Source organism: Barbus barbus (assembly GCF_936440315.1).
Source record: "Barbus barbus genome assembly, chromosome: 45".
NCBI lineage: Eukaryota > Metazoa > Chordata > Actinopteri > Cypriniformes > Cyprinidae > Barbus > Barbus barbus.
In genome coordinates this window covers 12,275,443-12,296,833 of record NC_136723.1, presented here as the reverse complement: position 1 = coordinate 12,296,833, position 21,391 = coordinate 12,275,443, and the positions used below count along the sequence as shown (strand labels likewise).

Sequence of the window (21,391 nt, the reverse complement as noted above, 5' to 3'; positions counted from 1 at the left end):
TCACCAAAAAATGAAAATTCTGTCATTAATAATTACTCACCCTCATGTCGTTCCAAACCCATAAGACCTTTGTTCTTCTTCAGAACACAAATATGGATTTTAGATTAAGACAAATTATACAAAATTTTACAAAAAGTATTCTCATATCTTATAAAACTATGGCTGAACCATAGACAGATGCGTTGCTGTCTATGGAGGATCAGAAAGCTCTTGGATTTCAACAAAATTATCTTAATTTGTGTTCTGAAGATGAACGAAGGTCTTACGAATCGAATTTGAATTTTCAGTTTTGGGTGAACAATCCTTTTGAGCCCCTATCTTATATGTGACCCTGGACCACAAAACCAGTCATAAGTCGCACTGGTATATTAGTAGCAATAGCCAAAAATACATTGTATGGGTCAAAATTATCGATTTTTCATTTATGCCAAAAATCATTAGGATATTAAGTAAAGATCATGTTCCATGAAAATATTTTGTAAATTTCATACCGTAAATATATCAAAACTTAATATATTTGTTGATTTTCACTTCCGGTTTTGGCGCGTTTCAGATGCGGAAGTAAAATTCTCTCACAAAAACGACTCCAGAAGCCGTAATAGCGTATTTTAAAGTATATTATAAAGAAAATCTAGTTCCTACAGTATTTTTCTATACATCGACTCACTGGAGTCTCTAACCTGCAATATGCCCTTTAAAACAGCTTTTGCTATTGTAGTAAATTCCCATTCATAACAAACATATAAGAGTGCGCTCATCTTATGGTTCTACATGGCACCAAAAGTGTAGCACCTATAAAGGTGGTTTTCCTATAATTACAAGCCAATAAATGAAACACTTTTAGTGTTATTTAGCACCATTTTTGTTTAGAGTGTAATGTAAGGATTTCTTTTTAAATAAAGCTAAAATGCAATATTCATTTCTTAGATAACATTTTTGGTCACACTTTATTTTAAGGTCCAATTCTCGCTATTACCAAAGCATTAACTATGATTTTTGCCTCGATAAACTCCTAATTTGCTGCTTATTAATAGTCACTAAGGTAGTGGTTAAGTTTATTGGGTAGGATTAGGGATATAGAATTTGATCATGCAGAATATGTGCTTTATAAGTACTAATAAACAGCCAATATATTAACAATAGGCATGCTAATAAGCAACTAGTTAATAGTGAGAATTGGTCCTTATACTAAAGTGTTACCAAATTTTTTAAATATGGAAAAATTATTCATGAGATCTCAAAATGGTGGCTGCCATGTGATGGAACAATTAAAACAACTCACATCTCTGATATGGAGATATTGTCATATCGGATTTTCATAAGGTTATTAGATAAAGTTATTATATTTTAAAAAATGTAATATAACTAATCCACTAATCCACTTCATCTGTTATAAAGTATGCAAACATGACACAAACATCACTACGGGAACCAGAAAGTATCCGACTTGGTGTTTCAGTTTTCAACTCCTTTAGCTGCAAATGGCAAATCTAACTAATCGGTTACATCCAGCCACAGCCAAACACACTTAAAGCAAGTAGTATTGAGCTGGTGGGTGCCTTGGGAAACACCTGCTCAAACTATTTTAAAACTGTAACAGGAGGGGCTTCAGTTGTAACTAACGTTAACACGGCTGTCATAATATGTTTTTATCAAAATGTGGACCTTTTTGAATTCTCAGAATTATGGAAATTGAAAGTGTAAAACCAGAAATGCATCCAGACCATTGTTTTAGATTGTTGTTTACATCCCTCAAAATGGTCTATACAATTAATTTAGAGTCACTGAAAATTAAAATGAATAATTTTAAAAAGCAAACCTTGCAAATCTGGTTTTGTTCTGTATCATTCAACATCTATTTTTAGATCACACTTTGCCCATAATCTGTGAAAAAGAAGCACTAGCTGTACCCTGTCAAGCAATGTTAACGTGAACATTTGTGAAAAGCAGAGGAATGTCAGTGTATCCATTATACGGCTCACTATTATGCAAACTAAGCCCACCATCACTCCATGTTTCAGGCTTTAGATGCCAATCATAACATTCAGAAAACAGATGACAGTTGTGTGCACCTATATTTTTAAGAGCACATAGGGACAGTCTCCTGTATCTCCAGCCTGATACACAATGTCCTACCAAATCCATGTCTATGTGTAAGGGTGTGAGTTTATCTAATAAGACGATTCGTTGCTTCAACGCACATCCATCTTAAAGACAGATCACTGTGTGTTCAAGATGACAGAACATCTGTAAACCAGCAATATCTGATAAACTTTGACAAATGTCTCCGATAAAGAGGGTTCAAAAATGGTGTGGGCGAAACAAGTCCCTTCAGGGAGAGAACTGATCAAATACATGTGGAATCAATAGGGCAGTCAGAAGGTTACATCTGGGGCTAAATTAGGCTACTCTGTCATTCTGCTCAATACACAAGTCCTAGGAAAAATTACACACAGAATAGATCTATACAGTAAACTTAAATGTAGATAATTTCAATGTCTAGTTTATTTATGGATGGGTGATACATGCCCATATAAACTATTATGTATAATATTAGTATTTCACAATCCATCCCACAGAAGCAGTATGCCAAGCTTTCTGTTTCAACTGAAGTCCCATCATTTGGAGAGGAACATCAAATCAGTCTTGGGTAGGAAAGAGAATTAATGTAGGTTGTTAAAACTGCTTTGGGGATTTACAGTGATGGCAAAGTCAGACACCAGCAATCATCAGACCCTACTGTCCTCTGTGACTACAGGACGCTTTATCTCAATAACACACAGAGGAGAGCCAGTGAACAAACCTCTCAAATCTCATGTCGGTGATGATGATGATGATGTATTAATATTAAATGAGGAATGCATTTATGGTTTGTTTACTTTCAAGATGACCTGCCATGTAAAGAAAGGTCAAACCATTACAAACAGAACAAGTGACTGATATTCTTTGTTAATGATTTTATCCCATTTTGAGAAAGTTTCAACCTTAGTTAGACTTCTGTAACAAAACAGACTTTATAGTAGCTATATCAATGACAATGATGATAATTTAAGTGAACATTTAGACCATATTCTACATGGATATGCAGATATGACAAATAAAAGAATGCATTTAGAGGTCATAAAAACATCAGATGGATGGTCTATTTTTAAACAAGCAATAACACTTCAAGCCGCTTAAAGAGCAGAGACAATCGATGCTGAACAAACACTGAAAGTTTATGAATTAACAATAACTGCAGGTGACAATGAACGATTCATGATAAACAATCACTTACCAATTCGTATGACCTGCTGGTCACTAAGGTAAAACTTTGACATCAAGTAAAAAAGGAAAAATAACAGTCTTCTGCGCTTCTCCATGACTCTGTAATCAAAAGAGGTAAAAATAATAAACTTCATGTCATAAAACTGGATTTAAGGAACCATAGCGCGCGCTCATCAACTTCCATTCACCTCCCATCGCGCGCAATGGAAACAGCTCCTCGAAAAAGCCGGTTATTGCCTCAAAAACAACACGTTATCATCCTTTCCCCGAAAATCCACGATGTAACGCACTCTTCAAGATATTTCAGGTAGGATTTTGTGCTGATATCCTTTGTTCATCGCTTCAAATACTTGTAGCACTCCGCACGCGCACTGCGAGGTTAGTAAAGAGCGCGCGCCCCTGACCGACTCAACATCCAGACGCAGGATTAAAGCAAAATCTGCTAAACGTTCGGCTGTCTTCAAGACGTTATCTTCATTTTTATGTTCACACAGATTGAAGATAAGTTTGCAGGGTCTTAAATTTTGTTTAGTGTTCTATTTCTATTTTTCTTTTTCAAACTAGCTACAATTTAGTGACATGTCACAATCCGTTTTTGGCAAACTGAGCTGAATCCTGTCATAGGAAGTTAGGTAATTGCTCATAATTAGTTCATGTTCATAATATAGACGTGCACGGAACAGTCCACAGAAATAGTGATGATATAGTCCGCACGAAATGTTCTTTTGAACCGATTCTTTTGATTGATTCGGTCGAAATGATTCACAAAGCTTTGTAATAACTTGGATGCAAATGATGATAACTCTGTTTAGCAAAAAATATGTAATACATATTGTTAATATGTAACTCATCGCCTTTTAGTATTTATTATTATTATTATTAAAATAAGTGAAAAGCAGGATTTATCAAAAATCAAACAATAATTCTTGTAGCTTTTTTAAGAGATGACTCGGTTGAATTTGGTCTTGTATATGGGAACGAACCGATTCGGTAAATTGAATCAGAATTACGAACGCCACAGTGAATTAAAAAAAGCTTACTTTTTGTCAAATGGGGGCACACAACGCCACCTGTTGGACAAATCTTATAAGAGCAAAGGAAGAAGCGAACTAAAATGGTATTTATTTTGACTAAATTAAACACCTTAATACGATGCAAAATCATCAGTTGTAGCACATCATGTTTTGATTTTCCTTATTTATAAGTTAATTAAAAAAGACTACTGTTACCAACTTAACCATTTTTACAATTCACTAATGCATGCATTTGCATGAGAGTCTAGGCTGGTTGAACTGAAGAGTGTGTCCAAACTGATGTCACTATGGCTGGAGGACTCAGCGATGCTTGTTTCTTCTCCTGCCCTGATGAGGGGCCCAGAACAGCACTGCAGCAACCCGGCTGTGCATAGCAAACATGAGGCCAGCCAGCCTACAAACAGAGCTTCCCCCATGTGGAACCGAATGGTGCTCAGACCAAGATCGGCATGGAGGATGGCAGGATGCTGAGTGCCGTCCAGGACACAGGGATGAGAGTAGTGAGTGAAGTGAGCAGGTGCAAACAGGATGCTCCAATCAGGCAGCGCCTGGCACTGTCGGGACTGGTGCACTGAATGCTCATGAGTGAACTGATCCATGCAGCCGCAGCCAGAAAGAAAGAGAGACTTACAAAGTAACGAGCTGACCACAGGGCTGGATCTAAATAGGCCTTGCATGTCAATGAACTGGCATCATGGATAAAAGCACATTTAGTCCAAAGTCCTTCATATTCTGTCCATGATTCAGAGCGTACAGTGAGTTTCCACCTCGGTAACCCTGTGATCACGGCTACACAGAGAAAGCCGAAAAAAAGCACAAATCATAGCTACTATATCAACACATAGGATTCTTCCTCTCCTCAGTCTGATGAATGTTTCATTGGTTAGATTCAGCAACTCATCCATGATTTCTTCTTCAAACCTCTGTTGATGGTGTCTGCAAGTGGCAAAGCTAATATTGATGATCAACCGTGGCTGGTAGGAGAGAAGTAAAGAAGAATTGCAGTTTCAGTCCTGGAACATTTCAAATAATGCATGGTCACATCTTCACCCGAGTGCATTTATTGACATGTTTATGATTTATTATGTATTAAAATTGACTAGTCAGCAGGCAGAAGTGTGCGGAAAGAATAAAAATGTTTTAAGAGGTGAAAAAAAAAATCACAATCCATAAAGCAGATCGACCACAACAAATAATTTTGCAATCCATAATAAAGCAGTTCAAGGATCAGGAAATCCAACTACCGAGTCAAAACAATGCAATTCCAGCACATTCAATAGATTAGCTTATTAAATGTAATTAAAACTCACTGTACTTACTTGACGGTGGATAGCATTTCTCCAAGACACTGCATAGGGAAGTTGTGGCCTAATGGTTAGAGAGTCTGACTTGTAATCCAAAGGTTGCAGGTTCGAGTCTCGGGCAGGCAGGGATTGTGGGGGGAGTGAATGTCCAGCACTCTCTCCACCCTCAATACCACAACTGAGGTGCCCTTGAGCAAGGCACCGAACCCCCAACTGCTCCCCGGGTGCCGCAGCATAAATGGCTGCCCACTGCTCCGGGTGTGTGTTCACGGTGTGTGTGTGTGTGTTCACTGCTGTGTGTGTGCATGATGGATGGGTTAAATGCAGAGCACGAATTCCGAGTATGGGTCACCATACTTGGCAGCATGTCACTTCAGGATCAGAGCAGGGCTCTGGGAGTGTTAGAAAGTTTTTATTAAGCATAAATTTCCAAAATTGATGTAGGACATTGATGTTTGAAGTTTGTCGTTTTGATAACATTGTTCTTCCCTCAGGCTCTCATGGTCTGACTTCTACCTGAAATAGAAATGTGATGTGCTATTTAGCAAAACATCCTGGAACATCCTATTTATTTTTCATTAAATGGCAGAGAACTGGTTATGAGTGTTGTATTTACTGTAAACACTGTAAATGGTGTTTCATTTTCTAAATCAAAATTGGTTTCTCAACAGCAGAGCAGAAAATTATGTTCTGGTGCACTTGATTTTTAAACTGCTGGATCTATATGAACTTGAATTTTTTTTCAAAACATACAGGTGCTGGTCATAAAATTAGAATATCATGAAAAAGTTGATTTCAGTAACACCATTCAAAAAGTGAAACTTGTATATTAGATTCATTCATTACACACAGACTGATATATTTCAAATGTTTATTTCCTTTAATTCTGATGATTATAACTGACAACAAATGAAAGTCCCAAATTCAGTATCTCAGAAAATTAGAATATCAATTAAGACCAATGCAAAAAAAAAAAATATTTTTTAGAAATGTTGGCCAACTGAAAAGTATGAACATGAAAAGTATGAGCACGTACAGCACTCAATATTTAGTTGGGGCTCCTTTGGCCTGGATTACTGCAGCAATGCGGCGTGGCATGGAGTCGATCAGTCTGTGGCGCTGCTCAGGTGTTATGAGAGCCCATGTTGCTCTGATAGTGGCCTTCAGCTCTTCTGAATTGTTGGGTCTGGCGTATTGCATCTTCCTCTTCACAATACCCCATAGGTTTTCTATGGGGTTAAGGTCAGGCGAGTTTGCTGGCCAATCACGAACAGGGATACCATGGTCCTTAAACCAGGTACTGGTAGCTTTGGCAGTGTGTGCAGGTGCCAAGTCCTGTTGGAAAATGAAATCTGCATCTCCATAAAGTTGGTCAGCAGCAGGAAGCATGAAGTGCTCTAAAACTTCCTGGTAGACGGCTGCGTTGACCTTAGACCTCAGAAAACACAATGGACCAACACCAGCAGATGACATGGCACCCCAAACCATCAATGACTGTGGAAACTTTACACTGGACCTCAAGCAACGTGGATTATGTGCCTCTCCTCTCTTCCTCCAGACTCTGGGACCTTGATTTCCAAATGAAATGCAAAATTTACTTTCATCAGAGAACATAACTTTGGACCACTCAGCAGCAGTCCAGTCAAGACGCTTCTGACGCTGTCTCTTGTTCAAGAGTGGCTTGACACAAGGAATGCGACGCTGAAACCCATGTCTTGCATACGTCTGTGTGTGGTGGTTCTTGAAGCACTGACTCCAGCTGCAGTCCACTCTTCGTGAATCTCCCCCACATTTTTGAATGGTTTTTGTTTCACAAACCCAGGGTGCGGTTATCCCTATTGCTTGTACTCTTTTTTTCTACCACATCTTGTCCTTCCCTTCGCCTCTCTATTAATGTGCTTGGACACAGAGCTCTGTGAACAGCCAGCCTCTTTAGCAATGACCTTTTGTGTCTTGCCCTCCTTGTGCAAGGTGTCAATGGTCGTCTTTTGGACAACTGTCAAGTCAGCAGTCTTCCCCATGATTGTGTAGCCTACAGAACTAGACTGAGAGACCATTTAAAGGCTTTTGCAGGTGTTTTGAGTTAATTAGCTGATTAGAGTGTGGCACCAGGGGTCTTCAATATTGAACATTTTCACAAGATTAAAATTTTCTGAGATACTGAATTTGGGACTTTCATTAGTTGTCAGTTATAATCATCAAAATTAAAGGAAATAAACATTTGAAATATACCAGTCTGTGTGTAATGAATAAATCTAATATACAAGTTTCACTTTTTGAATGGTATTACTGAAATAAATCAACTTTTTCATGATATTCTAATTTTATGACCAGCACCTGTATAGTACATGTCTAATGTTGAGAATTGTTTTATATATCTAATGCACACATATAAATGCATAGTATAAAATTATTCATTTAAATATTAGTATACGTAGATATAAGAATTAATACCTATTGGAAACATGAAATTTATGCATTTCAGAAACTAGCCTAAGAAAATGTGAGAAAACTGAATTTTATGCAACAAAAAGAACATCTGATTATTCAAACTGGGTTGCGTTTCCCAAAAGCATCGTTAGCTAACTATGGTCGTAAGTTCCATTGAACTCTAAACACTATTGGTAACGACGGAACTTGCGACTGTGGTTGCTTTTGGGAAACGCACCCCAGGTCTTGATATAACAATGTATAAAGAGCAGGAACTACAAATTGCAACTACTTTGCTTGAACACACTATTGCCACATACAAGGACAAAAACAACCCACAGCAGAGGAGATGACGAAATGCTGGCACTGGATCAGTGCCCATTAAATATGGCTTATTTTAATTTGATTATTGTCCACATTCTGTTTTGTGTTCGTTAAAGTTATTACTGATATGTTTTTATAAAGAAAAAAAAAGCGTCAGTTTGTCGTCAGGTAGTTCACTGCCACCTTGTGTTTGTACCTGACATGACAAAGACGTTTTCATAAACATTCCAGAGTGGAATCAAAATCTGAGTGAGATTATGATTTCCCTGCTTTTCCCTTTGAGGGTTAAGATTAGGTGTGGGGTGGGGTTTAGTTATAGGGACCAATCAGGTAGCAGCATCCGCACTGAATAAACCAATCAGAAGAGTCAAATTTTCACAGTAAGATTTCAGTACACCCTTTTTCCCCCTTTGAGTCATACCCTGCATCCCAATGTGCATACTATTTAGGGCAGATAGGGTGGCTAGTATTACTAATATCACATAGAATTTAGGATGGATAGTTTGCACATTGGGACGCTGCTGAATTTATTTTTAATAAGACAAGTCACGGTTTAAAAATCACACCAAACTTTATTTAAAACACAGCAAACAGGTGCCGCGTTGACAAAGAACAGACCACGTACAAAGTTATTTGGATAAAACTGCAAATATAAATTAGGAAAATTTATTTTAGGTTAATTATTTCCACAGTATGAACATACAGTCTCAAAAAGGCAAGGAGCTTTGACACTTGTCTTAAATACAGTCAGTTCCACTAAAAAGGATCCATGGCTGAAGGTGCAGTGATTGTTTTTCACGTGGACGGGCGTCTCTCATTTTTAAAATACACGTGCAGAATGTAACATGTGTGTCCTAATGTTTACCATTGTACAAAATACCATAAAAGACCCAAACTCTTCAAAAATCATTCTCACCGAGACAAATTCAGTATGAGCCAGTCAAATCTGCTACATTTTTCACTTTGTAGGGGTGCTTTGAATTAAAATACCTTATTTATGCACCTAAAAGTCTTTTTCCAAGCACACCAAAGCCCACTGAGTGAGGATTATGGGGAAGTTTGATTTCCTAACAAATAAACAAAATTACATTATTGCAGTTCTTTCTACTATATTCAAGTAGAACATTATTTCCCTGTGTGTGCGTTTGTTCGGTGAACAGTGATTGTTAATACTGGGTTGCTGGTGACCTATGAACAAAAGGAACAAAGACAGCAAGCGAGAAACTGTTGGGTTTGTAACAGGAATGGCATTCAACAGCTAGCCGAACTGTCATGGCATTTTCAGGGAACCATTACAAAAAACTAGCGAGGTTATACGAAGCATCAAGTCACAAATCCCTGAATAAAAACGAGGACATGAACCACAACTGAACAGATCGGCCACGATCTTGTTTTAAAAAAAAAAAAAAGATCAACTGAAAGATGTAGCTGCCTGTCTGTCAGTATGAAGCCTCTATAAATTCATTGGCTGTACAGTTGGCATCTTGTGATGTATGGACTTGAATGGCAGGAAGTCTGCATTGATATTTGGGTGGAGTGGCTTGAAACATCAAGAAGTTTTTCTATGATGCAAGTTCTTCAGTTCTGGCTTTCAGTAGGATTGTCAGTGCATCGTGTCAGTAGGTTTCTGCCTTAGTCTCGCACAAGTCTCTACAACAAAACGTCACAGCTCGCACATTTCCTCTCTGCTCAGAAGATGTCGCTGTTGCAGCTGTTTTTAAAATCGTCCCTGCGAACCCAAATAACCTCACAGTCCCTCTCGGGTGTGACACCATCCACCGCGCACTGCTTTCTTAGGAGGGTCAGCTTCAGGGGGGCATGGGATTTCGGAGTTGTGTCGTCCGAAAGTCCGTCGAGACCTTTGTCTTCGACTCCTTCTACTGAAAGGGCCTCTAAAGACTCCTCCAGACTCGGCTCAGAGGAAGGGCCCCGGACGGATTGGCAGTACTCATCGTCGTCGCTGAGGATGTCCGTCTCCTTCACGTCGTCCTGGTTTTCGTAGAGCTGCAGGTCGAACTGATCCTCCACCCAGCGGTCTGTCTCTCGGATGGGCTGCTGGGGTTTCTGGAGCGAAGACAGTGGGGGCTCTGTTGGGGAGATAGGTGAGAGCTCCTGGGACGAGCCGTCGTCAAAAACCACACTCGTGTCTATGGTGAAACGATTACGGATCAGCTTCCGGCGGCCGAGGGTTCGAGATGGAGCTGAAACTAGAAGAGAAGAAAGCATGAATGCTAACTATACTTTGAATCAGCAGACAGTTTTCTACTTTAGGAAAGAAAGCAGCAATATCATCTGGTGGACACTAGGATTTAAATTTGTTATGTAATTATTAGCTCACCCTAAAGCCTGAAACAAAACTGCGGCGTTAATCGTTAATCATAACAGTAGGAGAGGTAGCAGGAATATAGGGAGAGGAGCGGAGAGAAGGGGAGTGTTGCAGAAAAAAGTAATCAAATATTCAATTTGCGTCAGATGTCCCAAACATACCCGCTCTGTTCATTGTGGGTCGTGAACCCTTTAGCGCACAAAGCCGCTTCCCTCCGAAGGGAATATACTGCTGATTTGGAGGCAAACTCTCAGTCTTCATTAACTGACGGCGTTGTTTGTCCCTCAGGATAGAATGAACAGTCTTCAGGAAGTCTTTTTTACTCTCTGGAGAGCTAAAAATAAAAATAATATTATATGCATACATATACACAAATAATAAAAAATCATTCAAATATTTTAGTGAGGAACAGAATAGCAATACTGTTTTACAGTGGCCCCAAAAAGTATTTGTACCCTTAAGCCAAACTTAAATATATTAATGCAACTGCATTATATCAACTAGAGAAGTTAATCAGGACAAACTTAGAAGTTGGTTTGACCCCCCTCCCCCCAAAAAAAGGTTATGGTTATATAGACAGCAAAAAAAGCCAGCAATAGCATGACTGAAGATGTTGCTAAAATTTAGTATGCGGCTAACATTGCTAACATGCTTTAAACATGTTTTTAAGTATTGTTAGCATGTTTTAACGCGTTTCAACAATTGCATATTTAAGCATTTTACAAACACATTAACAATGTTAACATGTTTCTAGCATGTTTTTTAAAAACTCTAGGACAAGTTACTGTTAGAAATTTGATCTCAGAAGCAGCAGAAGAATAAGCTTAAATGGTAGATTAGCATGTTGGTTTTGGGAGCCAATATTATTAAGAAGGATAAGACACCTTTAAAACAAAACACCCTTACAAATGAACCATGGTTTTACTACAACCATGTTGGTAGCACTTAATTTTACAGTCCTGGCTGTTACTCATGCACATACTATGTACTTACCATAGTAATTACAATAACTAGGTAATAACTAGGTACTAACCCTACCCCATGTACTCATCTTATATTACCAGTACTTTCTTAGGGAGGTACACCGTAAGTACAAGTACTGTAAAAACGTGCAACCAGTATGGTATGTTACTATAGTTAAACCATGGTAGCCACAAATTAACCATGGTCTTGCTACACTAAACTATAGTTTAATCATGGCATTTGTAGTAAAACTGTGGTTATACAAATGGTAAATCAACACATCAAAAAACATGGTTACTACACTTTTACTATAATTAAATAAACTAAATTAACTGTGGTTCATCTTCATAAGGGATTTCATGCAAAGAAGTTTGAGAATTCTGAAAGAATTGAGAGAAAAGTTGATGTGTGATGTTCTGGACCTCATCTTACCTGCAGCAGATGTGGAAGGTCCTCTCGGGTCTCCCTTCTGATTCTGACCTCATATGAACGATCTCACACATTGCAGATCCCTCTGAATCTGAAATGAAAGAAAGCCAGGTTAACAGTATGCTGGTAAAAGGACTGTGGGAAACCCTGTAAAGTACAAAACCTTCCAGGTCAGCACAGGGTTAATGAACCTCATGGAAGACATTGGTTCATTGTCCCATGGTCTAAGTGCAGACTACAAGTTTATGTAGGATGACCTTTTGACCCCCAAACATCAATAGGGAATATCAGCATTCTGGCCTGAGCCAGTTGAGCCAAAGCAAACTTAACTACGCTCATCAAGTGTCATGAGGGCACATGGGATGTAAAATGCATTACTCGCATTATCTATGTGAATCTAAAGCATAAAGTTAATCACACTAATCTCAATAGGTCTGTAAGAAAAGAATGAGACTAGTAGACCGATACTTACTAGGGAGGTTGCGAACTTGGAGAGTGTCTGTAGAGATCATGTGTCTAAAACGAAAAGGGTCTCTCTCATCAAGGATTGATGCTCTGTGAGATCCACCCTAGAGACAAAATTACAGAAAAAATAGGTTTTTGAAAATTAAGAACACACTTAATTCATCTTTACTGGAATCAACCACCTGAACACAGAAAACAGGAAGTTAGGGAAGTGATGTACTCTTGACATCACAGTTTTATAATATCACAAACAAGTGAAAGGTCTCAGAGTCAGTGGTCAGAGTTTTGTTGGCCATGTGAAATAAGCCGAAGAGACAACAGAAATTAATCCAGTACAATAGAAGGGCATCCTCGCGTCACACTCTACAATGTGCCCGTCAATAAAACCAAAAAAAAAAAAAAAAAAAATACACCTCTTAAAAGCGCTAGTCTGCAAGCACTTAAAGCCAATATCAGATCTCTATTGATGAATAATGAAGACAGCACTTACGATTTTTTTCTTGTGCTTGGAGCAGTCCTTATACACAAAAACAACTGACGTTCTGAAAACTGAGGGGAAAAAAAATGAAAATTAAGACAAAACCACACAACACTAAACATTCACAATAGAGATGCTTGGGGCTCTTTTAAGAAGAGTTGGAGTAAAAACGTGACCTGGTGAAATACTGCCAACTTCAATGGCAAACTAACCCATTTTTTAAACCATCTGAAGAGTTTCTTCTTCAAAGTCTTAGCCGAGGGGAAAAAAGCCTAGTGTATAAATGCAACTTTAATGCCTTAAGAGCCAAGGACAATGTGGCTCCTCTAATGCCATTGTGCCCAAAGATACAGCTGGCCTTTACTGATGCAGGGAACCATTACTGTAGGGAACAGACTAATGAATAAGAGAACAGGATTCTATTTCGGGAAGAAACGTTTTACAAACACTCACCGAACGCAGCCAGCTCTGGGTCCCTCTTCCCCTTCATGAGAGAAGAGGGTGGGTTGATCCAGACCACTGTGTCATGCAACAAGAGGTCACCCATTGACAGATCAGAAACCTGGGATAAGAGTACACAATGTTGTAAAAAACAATCCATTCACCTTTTTAGATGTTAAATGACATCAGTGCACATCATGACATTTCGTGGTGGCATTACAATATTTGTTGTAAGTAGTATCAACAAATGTGAATTTCAGAGTTACAAAGACCTAAGAGAGACTAGTGGAACTGTACCTCTTTCTTGTCAGAGCTCTGCTCGCTGATGAGTTGGTCAAACACTGCTCCATACTCCTCGTGAATCTTCTGCATTTCATTTATGTGACTGGCCACTTTGTTCATGGCTTTCATCGCAACTACAAAAAGATAAGAGACTTAATAAATGCAACTAAAGATTTAAGAGTTTAAGATTTACATTTATGCTTGTTTGTTAGCTAAAGCTAAAAACAAACAAACAAAAAAAAGCTTTATTTATACATACGGCTGGTAAAAGGATATTTCTCTCTTTTTTTTCCTTTTCATTTCGCCTTTAGAATTGCATCCCCACTAGAATTTTGTTACTATAGCTTTAAGAATGTGTGCAATGACCTCTATTCTGAGTAGGGCTGCACGAATTGTGAAATGTGGTGGTGGGGGTATACTGGTTGTGATTTTTCTTTGGAAAAAAAATAAAACAAAATTGCAATTACAATTGAAAATGTGAAGATTTTCAATTGTGCACTATGGACACTTACACTCACTGCTGCGTGTGCACAATCTCACAAAAGACCCAGCAATATATGTATGTTTACATGCTCATGCACTACAAATCATCCTGCACTGTTCCCCAACCAGCTGCTGACTCAAACGTCTCTTTGCACATGTACAGTATTTGTGAAGCATTCGTATAGTTTGTATTTTTTATCTTCTATTTTTTAGTTTGTATAGGGTAAATACTTATATATAGTATACTTATAGTTAAATCTGTTAGTAGTGTATAGGTTTATAGCGTTTTTTTACTTCATTGTTGTATGACTGTATCTATGTAGCACCGTGGTCCTGCGAGACACGACATTTCGTTCCACTGTATGTCCCCACATGTAGCGGAATGACAATAAAGCTCAACTTGAACTTGAAAAACACAGCTCCCAAATTTGCTGTGCTTGTTTTGGGCAAAATAACTACACAGAAGAAATAACTGGGGAAAAAAAAAAAAAAAAAAAAAAAAAAAAAAAAACAGTAATAGTAAATTATAGAAATATTAAACAAAATAAGAAATTACTATTGTAATATTTCTCCGGTATTAAAAAATATATATTTGTTTATTTAAAATTATAAACCTGTACAATTACTGCATTTTCAAACATTTAACCACCAAGCAATTTCATTTGTAGGGAAACTGCAAGACCCTTAAAGCTTCTGACAACCCTTCTCATTACAAGTTTAGGAAAGACGTTTGATGGTATTCCCAAATGCATAAGTAAACCCAAACTCGGAGCATGTGTTGATTTACACTCAAGCAGCTCATTACTCAGTGGTGTGCTTCACTCTGAAACACAAAGTACAAATATTTAATTAAATTGTGATTTGAAAGTGGACTAAGCCATATTATGATTAATTGTGCAGCCCTACTGATTGACTAATCTTTTTTTTTTTTTGCCACAGCCATATCACACTGCAGCCCAAGACCAGTTGCCCACTGAAGCTAAGCAAGTGGATACTGCACACTGGTGGTGATTGAGGAGAGACCCCCCCCCCCCCCCCCCCATGATTGTAAAGCGCTTTGGGTGTACAGCAATAAACAAAGCGCTATATAAATGCATCATTCATTCATTTTACATTTATAGTATACACTGACAAGCAAAATCCTGTTTTCACTGCCTTGGTCTTTTTAATCTAGGTCAGAAGAGGAGCTGCATCGTATTACACAACAAATAGATCCACCCATGGCCTAAGATAATGCTCAATTAGTATCTAAATCTCCATATTTACCGTCCAGATGGTAATGTTCCTCGCTGTCAGGGTCGGTAAGGGAGTAAAGCTCCCTCAGGAGTAGTGGGTATTTTAAGACTCTCTGAATGGGTTTGATCAGGTAGGACTCCAGCGTGGAAGAGTGCTGTTGCCTGGGGTTCCTCTCAGACAGGAATGCCTTGAACTCCGGGTCTGTTTTAGCTGCACCAAAAGTGTGGAGAAGTTATGGGAAGGCACAGGAATTTCAAATCAGTTGCATCCGTAAACTAGACTTTAACTTGGACAGGAGTCTTAACTTTATATAAAAGACAACTACATTTGAGTAAACCAACTTTCTCAACTGCCAGGATGTTAGCCTGACATTTCAGAAAAAGTTTATACTCCAACACATTTATCCATAATTTCAGTCAGTCAAGTTAAAACTTGACCCACTCTTCCCACAGGAAACATCATTCACATACATCAGCGAAAGAGCTTTGGTGCCTTGGGAAATGGCCATTTTTCACAGTAGACCCCTAAAAAGGATCATTCCTCAGTTAAATGCCTTGGGGTATCTCATTTGCTTGTGAGAGAGTAAAAACACCCCTCTAGCTTTGAATAAACTATGAAATGGCAGTTGATAGGCCCTCAGAACAACAACTAATAAAACTAGCCAATGTAAAGCATAGTCATTGAACAAGGAAATTAAATGACAAGGAATGGTACTCAAGGAACCAAGGGCTCCCCTGCACTTTAAAACATTGCTAATTGTGCTAATGCTAGTAAACCAGTCTCTGAAAGTGCAGTGGCATTACCTTTGGTAAGGACCTTTGGGACCTTTGTGTGGCTGGCACAAAAAGCACTGTAGATCTTAAAACGATCCGCATAGTACAGGAAGGAGCCACCAAGAGAAAACAGAACTTTCTGGAAGTTAGAAGACAATGAATTAGAAAACAATTATTCATGATAAAACGTGCAATTAGGAGACAATAGTGACCTTCTTATGGTGCCAATCATTTAGCATCCAAAATCATGTTTAAAAAAAAATAAATAATAAATAAATTTGACTAATATAACTGCACCTTGAATTGATCCACTCTCTCCAGTTTGTCTAAATCTGGAACTAATCTGGTTCCATCTTCCAGAGTTTTCAGAAACTCCACTTGGAATTCCACCATCTCCGCCAAGTTTCCAAAAAGCACATCCAGCTACGAGTGTAGAGGGAATAAGAGATTAGCAAATCTTATTTATCAATAATATTTTCAGAAGTTAATTATTCATTCTATATTTTAAAATATTTTAATACATTTTCAATATAAATAAATAATGAATATAAAAAAAATTCTCACCTCATCCTGTGAGAGGAAGCTCTCCTTCTGCAGGGGGTTCAGGTAGCGCTCTATCAAAATGTTCAGGTCCTGTAGATAGAGAGAGTCAAAGACTTGTTCATGTTTGGCTTCAGCGCAGCTTTTATATTAGAAGTTGTAAACCAGGAGTGATTTTCATTCAGCAGGTTTATCACGGTCAAAGCTAACATGTTAAAACATCACTTTGAAAGCACAGCAAATACTGACCTTAACATAGGTCCTCTCAGTGTCCACTAGCTCACTGATGACTTTACGCAGTTTATCAGCATCAGAGAGTTGGCGTGGGGTGAAGAGAACTGGCAGGGGTGAGATGGGGCTGGGCACACTGGATGAAGAGGAGGAAGATGTGGAGGAAGACAAGGAACAGGAAACGGGACCCTCTGTGGAATTCATATCATGGTTGTGGCAGCAAGCAGTCACCTGCTCTGTACTCTGTGGAGGCAAACAAAATGTCAATTTCAACACCAAGAGCAATTGAAGGCTGAAATATTCTACATGACTTAATCTGAACAGAAAAAAAAAAAAAAGAAAAAAAAAAAACACGCCTCTAAAATGTTCACCAGCAACATGCACACACCCACACAAGTATTCAGAGAATTCAAGATTCAGAAAGATGCATTTCCAGTTCCAAACACACACACACACACATTCAGTGATGTTCTGTCTGAACTCCAAAAACAAGGCATGTCTGTGCGATAAACAATTTTAAGATAGTCTGTCAGATCTTTGAAAGGACTCTGTTGTAATTTAGTACCGAACAGTTTGTCTCCTTGGGAAATCTGGCACTGGGTGGATTTTCCATCTAGGAACTGGTCAACAAGTTTTCAAAGAGTACACCCTGCCCTTAGCCAAGATTACTTCGGCTTCCCACCATTGAAAACACCCTCATATTTCTATAAACACAAAAATTACATCTAAAAACCGCATCCCCTTGTACTACTTACTGAATATAATGCATTTTTTGACATCACTGACAAACATTACACAACACATGCATCTAGCTTCCAAATACCTGAAAACAAGCAATTCTCCACCTAAATGATGCAAACCTGTCCAAAACCACAGATTCCAATCCAAAGATCTTCAGCCTCAGTTTCACAGCTCGTATGTCACACAGCACTACAGCAAGAACTCAGGATAGTGTTCAGGAAGAAGTGGAACAGATTCACACAGACAGGAGGAACAGAGGACAGATGGGGCTTCCAGCAGCATGAATTCCTCTCTGATAAACACATAGTGACGGACTGACAAAAAGCCTGCACACCCCAGCATGCCTTAACCAGTCTGGACAGCCTGGAGAGAGGTGGTGTGATGTAGGGAGATGAGTAATGAGCTCTATCGTTTTTCCGGGTTAAATACAACTTAAGCTTTATCAACAACATCTGTGGTATGCTTTGGACAAAAATGTGGACTTTTTCCTTGTTCTGTAAACAAACAAAAAAACCAACACGTATAGTAATGCACTTGCAGTGGAAGTCTATGGGGAAAGTGTTCCAGCAGGTTTGAACCAAGCAGCTTTTTGTTCGTGTGATGAATGTGTGAGCAACTTGAAACTGGTGCAAAATCGGCATGCACTTTTTTGCACTAATGATTGTGTGGATTCGCAATGAAATGTCTGGATTGTGCACACAACAATTCACGGAACAAGTAAACAAGGTGTAAAAATCACTTTTGAGGAGGGACTACATTGGTAGAACACTAAATTTTGCTAAGATTTCATGGGTAGCATAGTGTAACAGCATAGTGTAAAGCCAAGTCGCTGGCTATGCGCCCCTTTACCTAAATTCATCACTTCAGACTTATGTGCCCTCTAGAAACGTGCGTTCTGCAAGTGAACGTCGCTTTATTGTGCCATCCCAAAGAGGCACAAAATCACTTTCACAGACTTTTAAATTAAGTGTTCCCTCCTGTTGGAATGACCTGCCCAACTCAATCCAAGCAGTCCTCAGCCATCTTCAAGGATCGGCTAAAAACATCTATTCCATCTTTATTTGACCCTCTAACTCTAGCACTCTCTTTTCTAATTCTATTCTCATAAAAATAAAATAAAAAAATAGATTATCTAACCTTTTTGTATTCAATCTGTATTCTTTTTATTTATTATACAATTAAAAAAAGCAAAAAGGCCTCTAACAAGCTTGCGCTATTCTTTTTCTATTCAGTTTTCTTTTTATTATATAATTTAAAACTACGTTTAATTTAAAACTTGCTACGTGTACTGCATTAAGCTAACTGAGACTTTATTGCACTTGCATATCATTGCTCTTGTTGATTTTGATTGTGGTCATTTCTCATTTGTAAATCGCTTTGGATAAAGCTACTTACATTTAGTCATTTAGCAGACGCTTATGTTGGTCAACATGATGAATTCAGCACTCTTCCACGCTGGAGTCCTACCTGATCAAACCCATTCAGAGAGTCTTAAAATACCCACTACTCCTGAGGGAGCTTTACTCCCTTACCGACCCTGACAGCGAGGAACATTACCTTCTGGACGGTAAATATGGAGAATTTCTCCCACTAATGCGAAATTCAATTTGCATGGATTATTGAAATGACAGAATTTTGATCATCATCAGAACAAATTAAATTTGATGAAATACGAGAGCTTTTACCCTGCATAGACAGCAACCCAACTACTACGTTCAAGGCCCAGAAAGGTAGTAAGGACATCGTTAAAAGTACATGTTACATGAACTGGGATGGCACTCAAATGGTTCAGGTCATACTTAGACTTATGCTCTCCTATATACTCCCATAATAACCTCTCCCTTCTAAATGGACGGCCATGACATGTGGAGTCCCACAAGGCTCAATTCTTGCACTGCTCTTGTTTAGCTTGTATATGCTCCCACTAAGTCCGATAATGAGGAAGAACCAAATTGCCTTTCATAGCTATGCTGATGATATCCAGATTTACCTAGCCTTATCTCCAAATGACTATAGCCCCATTGACTCCCTCTGCCAATGCATTGATGAAATTAATAGTTGGATGTGCCAAAACTTTCTTCAGTTAAACAAGGAGAAAACTAAAATCATTGCATTTGGAAACAAAGATGAAGTTTTCAAGGTGAATGCATACCTTGACTCTAGGGGGTCAAACAACTAAAAATCAAGTCAGAAATCTTGGGGTGATTCTGGAGACAGACCTTAGTTTTAGTAGTCATGTCAAAGCAGTAACTAAATCAGCATACTATAATCTCAAAAACATTGCAAGAATTAGATGTTTTGTTTCCAGTCAAGACTTGGAGAAACTTGTTCATGCCTTTATCACCAGCAGGGTGGATTATTGTAATGGTCTCCTCACCGGCCTTCCCAAGAAGACCATTAGACAACTGCAGCTCATCCAGAATGCTGCTGCCAGGATTCCGACTAGAACCAGAAAATCTGAGCATATCACACCAGTCCTCAGGTCCTTACACTGGCTTCCAGTTACATTTAGGATTGATTTTAAAGTACTTTTACTCGTTTATAAGTCACTCAATGAACTAGGACCTAAATACATGGCAGATATGCTCACTGAATATAAACCTAGTAGACCACTCAGATCATTAGGATCAAGTCAGAAACACCAAGGGTTCACACAAAACAAGGGGAGTCCGCTTTTAGCTATTATGCTGCCCACAGTTGGAACCAGCTTCCAGAAGAGATCAGATGTGCTAAAACATTAGCCACATTTAAATCCAGACTCAAAACTCATCTATTTAGCTGTGCATTTGTTGAATGAGCACTGTGCTACGTCCGAATCGACTGCACTGTATTTTATGTAATAATTTTCTACTCTTAACCGTTTTAAATTCATTTTAAATCAATTTCTATCATTTTAAAATTCCTTGTTTTTATTATTCTTTTAATTCCCTGTTTTTATTGCTGCGATTATTATTTTTAATGACTATTTCACTTTCTTTTATGTAAAGCACTTCGAATTACCACGGTGTATGAAATGTCCTATATAAATAAACTTGCCTTGCCATCAGTGATTCAAATGTAATAATATGAAGCTATGAGACTTTTTTTTGAGCAAAGAAAACTAAATGAATGACTTTATTCAACAATTTCTTCTCTTTGGTGTCAGTCTTCGACACGTGTTCACAAAAGTACCACGAAAAGTCGTGATTTGTTTTCTTTGCACAAAAAAAAAAAATCTTGTAGTTTCATAAAATTACAGTTGAACCACTGATGTCACATGGGCCATTTTAATGATGTCACTACTACCTTTCTGGGCCTTAAACATGGTAGTTACGTTGCTGTCTATGCAGGGTCAGAAAGCTCTTGGATTTCAAAAACATCTGTGTTCCGAAGATGAATGAAGGCCTTATGAGTTTGTAACAACATGAGTAATTAATGACAATTGTTATTGGGTTAACTAACCCTTTAAATGCACTTACAATAGAATTCTCTGGGACAAGTGTTCCAGCAGATTTAATTGGAGAAACATGGATTTATAATTCTGCTGAGAATAATTTTTTTCCAGTAACAATGCATGCTATATGGGAGATGGGGGGGCTACTTTTCTTTACCGTTTACACACTACTGGCATAATTCCAATGGGTGGAATCCGCTCTGTGTAAACA

General features: G+C 38.4%; 3 protein-coding genes across 6 annotated transcripts in view; all 3 read right to left on the bottom strand.

The window, feature by feature from the left end:
* Positions 1-3,401, bottom strand: part of LOC306864328 (glutamate receptor ionotropic, kainate 1-like) — a gene marked incomplete at both ends in the record, with an annotated part of 56,825 nt that extends 53,424 nt beyond the window's left edge. For 2 of the 4 annotated variants that reach the window (XM_079408285.1, XM_079408286.1), the window contains one exon: positions 3,278-3,401. In XM_079408285.1, coding sequence (XP_079264411.1) covers positions 3,278-3,401 — 124 coding nt within the window. The remainder of the gene's footprint in view (positions 1-3,277) is intronic. The other 2 variants (XM_079408287.1, XM_079408288.1) reach the window with 1 other exon arrangement.
* Positions 1-21,391, bottom strand: part of LOC306864330 (T-complex protein 1 subunit theta) — a 163,546-nt gene that overhangs the window by 90,149 nt on the left and 52,006 nt on the right. The gene's annotated exons all lie outside the window — the stretch shown is intronic.
* The window catches only part of LOC306864324 (rho guanine nucleotide exchange factor TIAM1-like), a 59,835-nt gene continuing 47,363 nt past the window's right edge, over positions 8,920-21,391 (bottom strand). The window contains exons 16-27 of the mRNA XM_079408281.1: positions 17,025-17,249; positions 16,800-16,868; positions 16,533-16,658; positions 16,266-16,374; positions 15,493-15,672; positions 13,759-13,877; positions 13,474-13,582; positions 13,033-13,091; positions 12,550-12,646; positions 12,081-12,168; positions 10,847-11,019; positions 8,920-10,566 (exon numbers count right to left, since the gene is read on the bottom strand). Coding sequence (XP_079264407.1) covers positions 10,049-10,566; positions 10,847-11,019; positions 12,081-12,168; positions 12,550-12,646; positions 13,033-13,091; positions 13,474-13,582; positions 13,759-13,877; positions 15,493-15,672; positions 16,266-16,374; positions 16,533-16,658; positions 16,800-16,868; positions 17,025-17,249 — 1,872 coding nt within the window. The 3' untranslated portion in view covers positions 8,920-10,048. The remainder of the gene's footprint in view (positions 10,567-10,846; positions 11,020-12,080; positions 12,169-12,549; positions 12,647-13,032; positions 13,092-13,473; positions 13,583-13,758; positions 13,878-15,492; positions 15,673-16,265; positions 16,375-16,532; positions 16,659-16,799; positions 16,869-17,024; positions 17,250-21,391) is intronic.